We start from the raw sequence: 13,781 nt of genomic DNA on the forward strand, positions 1-13,781 counted from the left end.
AATTGAAGTGTTGATTTACGTTAGGACTCGAAGTACTCTGTTGCTGACTGAACACTAATTTGAATGAATGCATGTGTAAAAGAAGTTGCATTAGTTGTTTTTAGTTATCACTACACCATTGTTATTATTTAAATGCAACGATATTGCTAGTCGAGCGAAGTTGCAGCACAAGTCACTAGAGTCTAGTCTAAGGAGTTTGCTAGCTAACGTTTATCGTGTGACCTGCTGTTGCAATTCTAGCCAGTGCTAACGTGGCACAAACAAGGGGAAGATGGAGTTTGCTGCTCTTATTGCCTTGACCTTATTAATAGGAATGCTGATAATTTTAGTCGCTATCGCAGTGGGAAAGCAGAAAGGAGAATTAAGTGGACAACTGGAGCAAAAAGAAGTTAATTCTGTTGGTAAGTTCAGTTGATTTCCTACAGTAGTCCTAGTTTGTTTGCTGATTATGTTTATAGTTATGGAATGCTTTGTACTAGCCAGTTGTTGTAACGTGCAGGTTATAAATGTATATAAACAAATGTTAACCCGTGGCCCATGTTGTAACAATATGCACTCAACTCATTTAAAATCATTGGTAGTGGTACCAGGTCAAAATGTGCCCAGCCTTTAACTTGTTCCTGGACGAAAAGTTATGGAAGAAAGTTTAATGAAAGTATTACCAAACATTATTTTGTTATGGAATTATAAATGTTTTATATGGTTTTATAATTAGAACATTTTGATAATGAGAAACAAATGGAAGATACTAGAACATGTCTGCTTGGAGGTCTTGTGTAATGTAATGCCAATGAACACCTTGCAGCTGAGGAAAATGCAGTAAAGGCTTCCACTGCCAAGAAAACAAAACAACAACTGCGTCCTCGCAAAGAGAAAACACAGCAGCACACTTTCAGCCACCCACTGCTGGCATCCTCTTTGAAGGTGGGTTGTACTTCATTTATTAGCACACACACAGTATTACTCCACATTATCATTGTTATGCTCTTCCATTTATTCGAGGTAACAATGTTGTTACTAACGCATGCTTAGAAATCTGCCTACATTATCAATTATAAATACCAGTCCACAATAAAGAGTCTTGTGTAATGCAAAATAAGACACCAACAAGGCTTACGGAACATGATTAAAGGATGGTGGTGTGAGGTAGACTTAATTATCTGCCCCTATAGTATTTCACACAGTGCGTATGTGCTTGGGATATACCCTATTAAAAGTTGGCCATAGTTATCATGTGATCATATAATCTTTTGGTGTGATGACACTTACTTTACTGGGTTGATTTTATCCAGTGCCATCTATGGCCGGTGATGCAGCGTAGCCAAAGATCCAACACACATCCAACAGTAAAGGCGGCATAAAGACAATTTAAGTTTTAGACGTAACCTTATGACCGTATTTCCAAAATGTCCACGGCACTCTTCTCCGATTATGATAAAGTTTTTATTATAATGTCATGGCAATAAAAAGCACCAATGTGTTGCGGCTCAAATAATAGAGCATACTGATGTCAAATTATGGCATCAGTATGTTTCGATTGAAGTCACCTGTGTGCGTTGAGGCTCGCATGCCTTCTTCAACACGTTATCCGTTTTGTGCACCCTGAAGAAGGCATGTGAGACGCGACGCGTTGGTGCTTTTTATTGCCATGACATTCTAATAAAGGCTTTTTTATCATCATCATCCGAGAAGAGTGCCGTGGTCATTTTTGAAGTAAGGTTGTGTCCAAAACTTCAATTGTCATCACATGATTTATACCCCGCTGTCCAACAGGGACAGTTCCTACTACATCTGATGCCAAAGCAGTAGTCTTCCTTCTCTGCACTTTATATGTAGTAAAGGCAGCATGTTTAATGGAAAGGCTCCAGTAGCAGATACAGGAGGCTTTGGCTTGTGCTGTCCCAAGGTTTCAAAATTCTGTTTATCCCCAGAGTCATAGTGGCAATGTGACGTCCCTGGACTTCAGCAGCAATGGAAAATACCTAGCCACCAGTGCTGACGACCGCACGGTCAGGATATGGAGCACCAAGGACTTCCTTGACAGAGACCATAAAAGTCTGAGGGCCAACGTAGAGCTGGACCACGCCACCCTGGTCCGTTTCAGCCCTGATTCAAGGTACTCCCTGACACCATGCTCCATTCAGAGATAAAAGGAATTATACAGGTGACGAGGGAGTTTGTCTTTAAAACACACCACTCCGTAGAGCCTCTTTTTTTCTTTCTATACACATTTTCTCTGTCTGTTGGTATGCAGGGCCTTTATTACTTGGCTTGCTAATGGAGACACAATTCGCGTATTCAAGATGACTAAAAAGGAGGACGGTAGCTTTACTTTCAAAGCTGCCCCTGAAGACTTCCCTCAGAAACACAAGGCCAGTGTCATCAACATTGGCATCGCAGAGACTGGTGAGGTGGCTAAATGCATTTAGATTGAATGATTCAGAGTCATATTTTACGGTGTGATATGCTCAGTTCTAAGATGTATGAATATGAAACAATTAAGTTATGGACGGAACTCCTGTTCCAGTTGCTTAAAGACTCACTCTTCCGTTAATTTCTTCTGTTTCAGGCAAGTTCATTATGAGTGCCTCCACAGACACCAACATCCTCATCTGGGACCTAAAAGGAGAAGTGTTGGCCTCTATAAACACCAACCAGATGACCAACTCCTATGCTGCTGTATCACCCTGTGGACGGTCAGTACAGTCCCTTTTGCGGTTCTTTGTGCGTGTTGTTAACTTATTCGTGTTCTTGGTTATATCTTTTCCGGATGGTTCTTGGTCCTCAGGTTTGTGGCCTCCTGTGGATTCACTCCAGATGTGAAAGTGTGGGAGGTGTGCTTTGGGAAAGCTGGAGAGTTCAGAGAAGTAGCCCGTGCCTTTGACCTGAAGGGCCATTCAGCTGGGGTCCACTCCTTCGCATTTTCTAACGACTCACGCAAGTAAGGCCAGTATAGTGTGGTATTCTATTGACACACAAGTAGTTGTTCTCTGTGGACTGTATTATATGATTACATTCAGGCAGATGCAGTAGATTGACCCTTAACCCCATCTAGACCTGCTATTGTGTAATGTGTTGATTATGTTGAGAAGACTAAACTACTAAGTTTCTTAATGCCAGTTTACCAGATAGGTCCTACAGGACATTGCTTTCTCTCACCTGGACAAAGAAGGACATAGGATGGACCTGTGTATTTCATAATTTTGTATATTTTTAAAGCATGATTGGAAATAGCATGTTAGTATACTATCCAATATATATTTAGAATACATTAGGAGTATATTTCATGTGTACTAACATGCTATTTCCAATCATTATATGCATTTTATTCATGTTTTGTAATGTTTTATTAGAACCCAGGAAATGTTGAGTCAGCAAAATGCTATATTAAAACCACCTTCAACTTTACCCAGAATGGCCACGGTCTCCAAGGATGGCACATGGCGGCTGTGGAACACCGACGTGGAGTACAAAAAACAACAGGACCCCTACCTCCTTAAGACAGTACCTTGCCAGTCGTCGGAAGGCAGCCGCGTGGCCTTGTCGCCGGACGCCCGCGTGGTCGCCATCTCCAATGGCTGCAACGTGGCCATGTACAGCACCTCCACGGGTCAGCTGGAGGAGGAGTTCCACGGAGTTCACAGCGAGGAGATCACTGACCTGAGGTTTGATATTAATAGCCGCTACTTGGTGTGCAGCGGGGACCGGGCTGTCCGTGTGTTCCACAACGCACCCGGCTACCGGGCGGCCATCCAGGACATGCAGGCCATGCTGAAGAAGGCTCAGAATGAGGGCATGAAACAGAGGCTACAGCAGCAGATAGAGGAGGCGCAGAGTGCACTGGACACTATTCTCACAGCACCCAAGGACTGAAGAACTTAAGACCGACCGGGATGGATATGTAGGCCCCTTTTACTATGTCTGCCATCTTTCTTTCTCTGTCCCATTCTCGCACACTGCCTGTACATGGAATGGCCTGCAATTCGACTCCTGGGTAAATTTATTTTAATTGAATAACTGTGGAACCATCTGTTTTGATTTCTGCAACACCTTCCATACATATGTGTCCATGTTAGAAGTATTGAGAATGTGACTTTTTCAGACCTGAATGCCAAAACATTCAAGATATAAAGGTATTCAGATCTGACCCAGTTCTGACAGTTTTTTTACTTTTCACTCACTGATTTTAATTGTTAATTCTTAGATGTTATAGCTCAGACCCTACTTCAAGGTTTTTTCTGTTGTGCCCACTAGCAGTTGAGAGAGAATGCTCTTGAATATCAATCAGATTTATTCAATAAAGCCCTTTTTACATGACCAATTGTCACAGTATGCTTATACAGGTAACAATCATAAGTCTAACTTGAATAAGCTAAGAAAAATACATCAAAATATCAGGAACCAATCTGTAGTGTTGTTTTCACCCCTTATGCACATTTGGCATTTTTACTGCAATGGTGCTTCGCTTACCTTTTAGATGGATTCTGAAGTTTGGGTGTATCACAGAGAAAAACAAGGAACACAAGTACATTCCTGTCAGTCTGTGCCATGTATTTATCTGTAGCTCCAACTGTTGTCTCCTGACACTTGGGTTTTGTAACAAGTTAAACTATGAAAAAGACTGGCATCCTGGACAGTACCAATATTGTGAAGCCTGTTACATTCACACCCAAATAAGTATGTTATAATCTTTTAATGTCTGTGTTTGGCCTCATGAAAAACACTGCATTTCACAGGCCCTGTTGCTATTTCATATGCAGTCAATTCAGAATAACCTGACAGGCAAAATAGCAACCCATACATTTGGGCTGTGGACAGTGGCAGTTGTCTGGCTGAATCTAGAACAGCAACAAGTTTTATTTCAACCATAGAGTTATAATTAATCACCTGGACCTGTCCCTTCAAAGTATCAAGGTTTGGCTGGACAAAATACACTCACCTAAAGGATTATTAGGAACACCTGTTCAATTTCTCATTAATGCAAATATCTAATCAACCAATCACATGGCAGTTGCTTCAATGCATTTAGGGGTGTGGTCCTGGTCAAGACAATCTCCTGAACTCCAAACTGAATGTCAGAATGGGAAAGAATTTTGTGATTTAAGCAATTTTGAACGTGGCATGGTTGTTAGTGCCAGACGGGCCGGTCTGAGTATTTCACAATCTGCTCAGTTACTGGGATTTTCACACACAGCCATTTCTAGGGTTTACAAAGAATGGTGTGAAAATGGAAAAACATCCAGTATGTGGCAGTCCTGTGGACGAAAATGCCTTGTTGATGCTAGAGGTCAGAGGAGAATGGGCCGACTGATTCAAGCTGATAAAAGAGTAACTTTGACTGAAATTACCACTCGTTACAACCGAGGTATGCAGCAAAGCATTTGTGAAGCCACAACACGCACAACCTTGAGGTGGATGGGCTACAACAGCAGAAGACCCCACCGGGTACCACTCATCTCCACTACAAATAGGAAAAAGAGGCTACAATTTGCACAAGCTCACCAAAATTGGACAGTTGAAGTTTGGAAGAATGTTGCCTGGTCTGATGAGTCTCGATTTCTGTTGAGACATTCAGATGGTAGAGTCAGAATTTGGCGTAAACAGAATGAGAACATGGATCCATCATGCCTTGTTACCACTGTGCAGGCTGGTGGTGGTGGTGTAATGGTGTGGGGGATGTTTTCTTGGCACACTTTAGGCCCCTTAGTGCCAATTGGGCATCGTTTAAATGCCACGGCCGACCTGAGCATTGTTTCTGACCATGTCCATCCCTTTATGACCACCATGTACCCATCCTCTGATGGCTACTTCCAGCAGGATAATGCACCATGTCACAAAGCTCGAATCATTTCAAATTGGTTTCTTGAACATGACAATGAGTTCACTGTACTGAAATGGCCCCCACAGTCACCAGATCTCAAACCAATAGAGCATCTTTGGGATGTGGTGGAACGGGAGCTTCGTGCCTTGGATGTGCATCCCACAAATCTCCATCAACTGCAAGATGCTATCCTATCAATATGGGCCAACATTTCTAAAGAATAATTTCTAATAATCCTTTAGGTGCGTGTATATGAATTGAATGGAAATTCACTTAATACCACAGAAATGGCCTCCAATCCACCCACATTGAATGTCAAATGATTGTCTATTATCTACATTACTGTTATTGTTATCTTATTATATTATCTGATTGCAAAATGCTTTCTGTTGAGCATTGATGGTATAATTCAAAACCATAGATATTTCCAAGTCACTATTCTGTTTGTATCCCCTTCCCAAAACAGCAGACACTTTATCATAACTATTTTCTCAATTGAAGAAGACTGATGTGTAATGGTATGGTGAGGTATGCAAAATAGGTCAACTCTGAGCACATTTATCTCTAGGTGACCGGAAAATCACATTCAGGAAAAGGTGCTGTACAAATGTGTTTAAATTTGAGTGGATTTTCCCTCTTGTCTGAAAATAATTGGCATTTGCATGCTGTTTTTTTTATGTGGTTTTACAAAATCTAAAATAAATGTCTATGCTCTGACTTCAAATTAAGAATATTATTCATTTAGTTACTTGACCCAGTAATACTAACACTATGGAAGAGCTTTGGTTCTAGGGGTTTGTTCCAATAAAACGCACACATGTAAATATATATAACAGAGAGCACTATTAAATCTTAATGTCAACTATTTTTACATGGCATTGTACATTTTAGATTATGTATTAAATATGGGTATACATTCTAAATTTGAGTCATTTAATTGAGTTATTGCTAGAAAAAAAGTACTTGGTTAATATACTCTGGTTAAAGTGGTGCTTTTGAGGCAACAAGGGTCCCGGAAAATTGTTTCCATGTCATGCGTGTGCGGATTTGTGCCCTTTTGTCATCAAAACCATTTAAGTTATGAGACCACTGAAACAATTTAACAAGTGACCTCTACTGGTTACTTCATGTAAACACAATCAAATTTAAGGAGGGCGTTCAACGAGAACAAGAATTGAATGGGTCCCGTAAACTCGCGAGATTCTGGGGTAGGAGAGCACTAGCTAAAAGCTCAAGTCTGTCGGAAGCAAATTGAAATAAAAACCAAGCACAAATATGTCTGGACGCTCGGTTCGCGCTGAGACACGAAGCCGCGCTAAAGATGACATGAAGAAGGTGATGGCGGCCATTGAGAGGGTCAGAAGATGGTAAGACAAACACTGTTTATTTGTGTGAAAGATCATGAAAGACTGGTGATACAGATTACAGAAAGTTCACAGACGTGGAGGCGTGGTTTTAAACAGAATGACAGTGACAGACCGCGCACAGCCAATGAGAATTACTCATTGAAGGTTTCCCCCTCGAGTGGCTCACTGTCGTTTCAACGAGAGGCGGGACCAAATAAGTAGGACTTTAGCAAAGCTCCTGTTTTGTCAAGCTAGTTTGCTAGCTGGCTAATCGTTTGGAATTGTGAATAATGAGCAGCTCGGACAGACAGCCTAGCAAAACAGCTTTGTATTGACAGTACTTTCAGAATTAATAAGATGCTAGCCAACCATAGCCAGAGTGAGGTGTAACCTAATCCTCGTTTTTCTGTAGCAGCTTCCACTAGCATTTATTCTGACTTTATGGTAGTGATACATGTAAACACCTGTACCTGTAGAACTATTTTGGACTGCTTAAGCATAAAGAATAACACTCATATTGCTTTCTATAGGGAGAAGAAATGGGTGACTGTCGGAGACACATCTTTGAGAATATTCAAATGGGTGCCAGTCGTGGATACAAAGGAAGTACGTTTTTATTATTTAATAATAACTGTTATAGTAAAAAAAGAAAACTGTACATATATTCAGAATGCTTTGTCTAAATTTGATTTTGTCATCTTATAGAAGGAGAAGAGTAAATCGGCCTCTGTTGGGGCAGTCAGGGAACTCAATAGCTTCTCTACAGATCCAGCCTCAGAAACCACCCACTCAAGTCTTTTGGATTTTCATGGTAAAGATGTAGAACTGTTTTAATTCCCGTATGACCTGTCCATATGTTGTTCTAGAGATAATTCTCCTTTTCCATATATGCCCTGTTCTCTCTACCCACCCAGATGAGAACAGTAACCAGAGCTCCCTTTCTGATGCATACCAGCCCAAAGTGGACAGCAGTAGTAACTCCAGCCCCCAGCCCAGCGAACCTCTCAGCCCCAAGAACCTGTGTGATTTTCGCACAGATGACTCCCAGCCCCCCACTCTGGGCCAGGAGATCATGGAAGGTAAAGGCTCATTTATAATTTGTCTAACAACCTGTCTGTAGAAAGCACCTGACAAGAGTTTGGAGACAATTAAAATAGTTGGTTTCTAGTTGTCTGCAGATATGACATTATGCAAATTATAACCTTAATTTTAGACAAACTTACAGATGAACACCACTACACATGGAAACATCAACTTAACATCTTATAAAATTTGAATATCTCTGCAGAATTTGAGGGTATTTTCATTCATTTAAGATTAACTATATTTAAATTTCGGATTTAGTCCCCGTATTTTAGGGTAATTAGGGTTTATTACTCGGTCAAATCCTTTGCATGCAATGATTGACTGATATCTCTGACCCACATCCATTACAAGACACAAAAATAAGTTGCTGTCATTTCTAAATTGTATCTACAATATGAATGAAAATGTACTGAAATGAAAGGCGACAGTCTGTACTTCAACCCCTTTTAACCAAATCTAAAATCCAAAGGGATATAATGCAGAGTCCATTCCTAAATGAAATGGGGGATGCAAACGTTTTAGAACTTCTGCTTACTTTCAGTTATTTAATATTTTGTGAAGTTACTTATTTTAAACTTGTCTATATTAAAAATATACTATAAATTGCAAGCCTTGCTACCCATGGCTAAGCCCAAGTTACTGTGGCATCCAAAACTAACTGAACAAAAGCTTCAGTTGTCTACCCAAGCATATACAGGGGCTTCAGAAAGTATTCACACCCTTTCCCTACAAAATGGAAAAATTTAAACCTGATCTACAGACATTCAGAGCCTTTGCCATGTGTTCAAATTCCCAATGTTGCTATGGTATTTCATAGGCTCTGTGCATGTCCAATATGAACAGTCTTTGGGTTTCAAAACAGTTACTCTGGAATTTCTAAATGGCAAGAGCACCTTATTTATTCATTCCACAACCCTATTGTATAGTAATATTTTTATTTTTCATTGAAAAGCACATTGAATTGCTTCTATGTATGAATTGTGCTATATAGATAAACTTGCTTGCTAGTCAAAAATCCGTAGGTTTTTCAATGATTTCGAACAATGCAGTAGGATATGTATTTTCTGTGAATAGCCTGTGAGAAAAGTATATTAGAAATGTTATAGGACTGATTCATATTCAAAGAATATAAGGAAAGCCCCAAAAGAACCCTTTAGGATTGCTTCCTATAACAATTGTATAAGTAGAAATCCAAAGTGAAAAATCCTATGAAATGTTTGTGACATCATGGTAGAAAATTCCTAAATGATTTTTTTCACTAGGTCCGCTATACATTACCACCCTAATCTGTGAATGCTAGTAACCTGCATCAATCTTAGAACCTTTAAATAAATGTTGACTTATTGAAGAGGTATGTTTTCAGAGCCGTCATTGGCAAGTGAACTGGCTGATGAACCTCCATTGCTGATTAAAGAGGACCTGTTGCCCCTCACTGCTCAGGTAGAGGACATTTAGCATCTTGGTGATCATTTCACTTCAGCACCCCAGCCTTGTTGCTCTACCACTGTACCTTCAGAACTGTTTAATACAACACATATATATAGACTGGCTAACAATACACCTAGCACAGTATACATTGAACTGAAACATGGATTCAAACAAACCTGCCTGTATTTCCACACACAGGAGGAAGAGGATTGTTCTGGAGCTCCACCATTGAAGAGAGTGTGTTCTGATCAGAACTCTGTTCTACAGAGCTCCTCAATGTTAAGCTAACAATCACAAACTGCACTTTGCATCAGGGTCAAGCCCAATTCACTTCGGGGCATTTTGTTCAATCTCCTTTTGTGATTTTGATTTTTTTTTTTTTTTAACTGGGACACTTCAGGTTCACTAATTGAAATATTAACTTATCTAGTCAGCACGTTGCACAGCCACCAGTCAAACCTTACAGTGACTGCAAACGAAACAGAGGACCAGACTTCTTGTGTTCATTTAAGGACCATCATACTTGTTAAGATGATATATTGAATCTCTTTTGAAGTGATTTATTTATGAAAGGATCTAGGATCTAGGTAGTTTAGAAGTTTTTGTTTGAATGGATTAACAGCCAAATACAAAACCAAAGCACTCTCTACCCCAGTAGTATAGTCCAGGCAGGTTAGATGTCTGTCCTTTTTATTTTCTTTGATTTGAGAAATAATTTTCTCCAAAATGTAACTTAATGTGTTAACTAATACCAGTTGGTAAAGTCTGTTAAACATTGGTTCTTCTCTGAGCTTAGGATCCACCTAATTCAATGACCTTTAGTCAGCTTTCTAATGGTTTAATGTCAATATATTTGGAACTCATCAAAATATGGAGTTGAACAATGCAATTATTCATATGTACTTCCAAACATTTTCTTTAAACTATAAATACAATCAATGATATACTGCTGCAGGATCAGCTGGCTAGTGCATGGGAGTAATGAGGGACTTTAATAGAGGTATGCACTTGCAAAAACTATTTAGATTTTGGTTTTTTTGGAAGTGCATAACATGCTTAACATCAGTAATGACTACAGTTGCTCTGCGCAACTCTATTTTGGTATGTAAAATAAGTATTTTGAAATGAACATTTTATAAGGCTGGCTAATGATTCATTTATATTTGAGAGAAGAGAACCATTAAAAATATGTTTACCATAGGTACTGCAAAAAGGTGAATTAAGCTATGGTTGGTGTTGGTTCGGATAGGATTGGTGTGAATTTTGTGCCATTAACACTTGTTTATTCAATGCAGCTTTCAGGATCTCTGTCAGCGACAATGCATGATTAATCAAGTGTCAACTCCGTTCATCCAGGACACACTGGGGTGCAAATAACAAGCACTTCTAAAATCATTTAACATTGACCAATGTTTCAAAATTACAAGTAGGTTACTGCATGTGCTGTTTTTGAATAAACATCACATTAATGAATAGGTAACTAATAGGTCCTTATGTTTTATTTATCTCTTAAAGAATGTAGTTATTTAAGATAGGGTTCATTTTTTTTTAAGTTTAAAATGTTGAGATATTGTCCTTAGTAACCCAAAGAAGCATTTGTCTTTCTCAGAGATGTTTTGTTTTATATCATATTTTACTTGAGTGAAATTAGGAAATGAATTTATCAGGTTAGCATGTACACTGAAAATGTGATGTTACTTTGGAGAGAGTAATACTTAAAAATAGTAATGAATTATACTTTTTCACTTGCTGACAATTGACAGCATGAGACATGTTTGGCAAATATGACCCAGTCTGTTGAATAGTGGTTTGCCAATATTAGAAGAAATGCTGTAAATTGTGTGAGACAGTGACTTGCACAAACTAGTGATTACCAACTTGTAACAGTTTTCATTTTCAGTATTTCATAGTACAGTCTTTTGACTAGATATGGTTATTTCCAGGTTTATCAGTCTGTCCCATGGGGGAAAATGATTTGGAATGCATTTACAATGTGGTGACTTATGTATCCAGATTTAAATTACTATCTTGAGGATTCATTTGGACAGTGGGCCTAAAACATTTTTATTTTTAAAGAGTGATGTTTGGAGAACAGTTTGTAAAGAGTACTTTGTATTTTGTCATTTTCCAACTACAAATTATTTTATAAAAGAGTATGGATTTGGAAATAATTTGTGCACATTTTATCTTTTCTGTTTTTTTTTTTTTTTTAAACATGCCATGGTTTAAGTGTTTTAGTAATTTAAATTGTTGTGTGCCTTACTGTGTTGTACTTGAGTTCTACAACCGGTATGAACCACGCCATGAAAGGATCTTGCCAATAGATGGAGGTAGAGGGACACAGCCAATTCTAATGGTAGACAAAGTCTACTTTGCCTTTGTTGTCTGCAATAAAAAAAGTCAACATTATTTAATTACAGGTACATACAGTTTGAAGAAATATTAAACTTTATTTAAATTACCGGTAACAATACGTGTAGTTATGCAAATAGTGCAGTTTCAGCGTGCTGCAGTAGATTTTAATTTTCAAAAGGAAAACTGTAAAGATTTGGTATACAAAAAAGTGACTGCTACTAACTAGTGATTACCAACTTAACATATAACATATTTTCAGTACATTTTCTGTTAGACATTGTTATTTACAGGGATGCCAGTCTGTAAAATGGGCCACTATAATGAAGGTATATACATTGTGATGACTTCTGTATCCAGATTTAAATTACCACCTTGCAGATTAATTTCAGTGGTAGGCCTATTATTTAATGCATTTTTTTTTTCAATTAAGATGTTTGGAGAGGAGTTTGTAAATAGTACTTTGTATTTTATTGTAATTTATTGTAATTTTTCAAGTACAAATTATTTTATAAAGGAGTATGGATTTAGAGATCCTCTGTGCATATTTAATTTTTTTTGTTTAAAAACACTGTGGTTTAAGCTTTTTATTGCATTTTTGAATTGTTATATGCCTTAACGTGTTGTACAACCAGTGGGAATTAAATCCATAAAAGGATGTTGTCAATAGATGGAGCTAGAGCTGCAGTGGGCAAAATACATCCTGTCCGGCAATCCTATTCAATCCAATGGTAGGTTTGAGTGAAAGAGTTTATTTGCTGTGAGCCAGACGGTTGGATGGGGCCAGTCGAGGGTCACAATGTCTCCTAATGATTGTTTAGAAGGTCCATGTCCCTAGAGTACTGTATGAGATTGAAATACACTGTCTGCACTATCTTTCATCCTGCCCTCCCATTCAATTCTTTTTCCTACATAAGGATTTTACCCTAATACTACCAATGTTGGCATACGAGTTGTTGCTCACAGAAATCATAGCCTTTAAGTATAGCTCATTGGAAAGCTGAAATCTAGTATGCCCAATTGTATGTTCATAGTGATGTAGAAAAACACATCCGAATGTAATTATTCACAGAATGTTGGTAAGAATGTGCCCAAAAGCTGTCAGAGTATCTTTTCATGTCATATACAATTATGTAGCCTTTAAAAGATGAGTAAATTAGATGTGTATATGTGAATAGTCATAGACGTGAGCTCATTAAAATGCTATACTTCCTTATACGATTAGCTGCAAATCCAAGCTTTCTAATGATATGATTAAAGGGTATACTGATATTATTTTTACTAGGTCAAATCCCTATGAGAAAAAAGTGTTGATATAGGGATGTAATTAAGTTAATACACAGAAAGCTGCAATACTATCACACATTTTACAATGGGTGACAGGCACAAAAAATTACAAAAAATAATATTAGAAATCTGTTTACTGATTCAGTACACTGCAAATCTAATGACATGAAACATTTAATGAGTAGGTGACCCTTCTCAAAATGTGTTGAGATAAATGTGCCCGTGTGGACTTAATTCATTAAACAAACCAATCCGTTAGGTGATTGGTCTGTGAAACAGTAACAGTATTGTTTCAGGACAGGGCCTGCTATTGTCAAGCAGTGTCCCATGTGAGTGCAAAGAGGTGGACATTGAGATCAGCCCAGCTAAACATCTGCACTGTGGAAGTTACTGTTAGTCCTCCAGAACCACAGGCAAACCTCCTGACTACTGACTCACACTGGCAAACCTATCGGTCTCTC

General features: G+C 38.5%; 2 protein-coding genes across 2 annotated transcripts; both read left to right on the forward strand.

Moving 5' to 3' along the window:
- Window positions 1–4,317, forward strand: tbl2 (transducin beta like 2). Its single transcript, XM_010893577.5, has 7 exons — window positions 1–401; window positions 806–924; window positions 1,932–2,116; window positions 2,255–2,406; window positions 2,570–2,696; window positions 2,789–2,941; window positions 3,414–4,317. The coding sequence occupies exons 1-7, from the start codon at window positions 272–274 to the stop codon at window positions 3,871–3,873; spliced, it is 1,326 nt and encodes a 441-aa protein (XP_010891879.4). The 5' UTR covers window positions 1–271; the 3' UTR covers window positions 3,874–4,317.
- A 2,696-nt stretch (window positions 4,318–7,013) lies between these two features.
- bcl7ba (BAF chromatin remodeling complex subunit BCL7B a) lies at window positions 7,014–13,196 on the forward strand. Its single transcript, XM_010893578.4, has 6 exons — window positions 7,014–7,188; window positions 7,698–7,773; window positions 7,873–7,978; window positions 8,082–8,246; window positions 9,617–9,693; window positions 9,880–13,196. The coding sequence occupies exons 1-6, from the start codon at window positions 7,097–7,099 to the stop codon at window positions 9,967–9,969; spliced, it is 606 nt and encodes a 201-aa protein (XP_010891880.1). The 5' UTR covers window positions 7,014–7,096; the 3' UTR covers window positions 9,970–13,196.
- The last annotated feature ends 585 nt before the right edge of the window (window positions 13,197–13,781 follow it).

This window comes from Esox lucius, chromosome 7 (assembly GCF_011004845.1).
Source record: "Esox lucius isolate fEsoLuc1 chromosome 7, fEsoLuc1.pri, whole genome shotgun sequence".
Taxonomy (NCBI): Eukaryota; Metazoa; Chordata; class Actinopteri; order Esociformes; family Esocidae; genus Esox; species Esox lucius.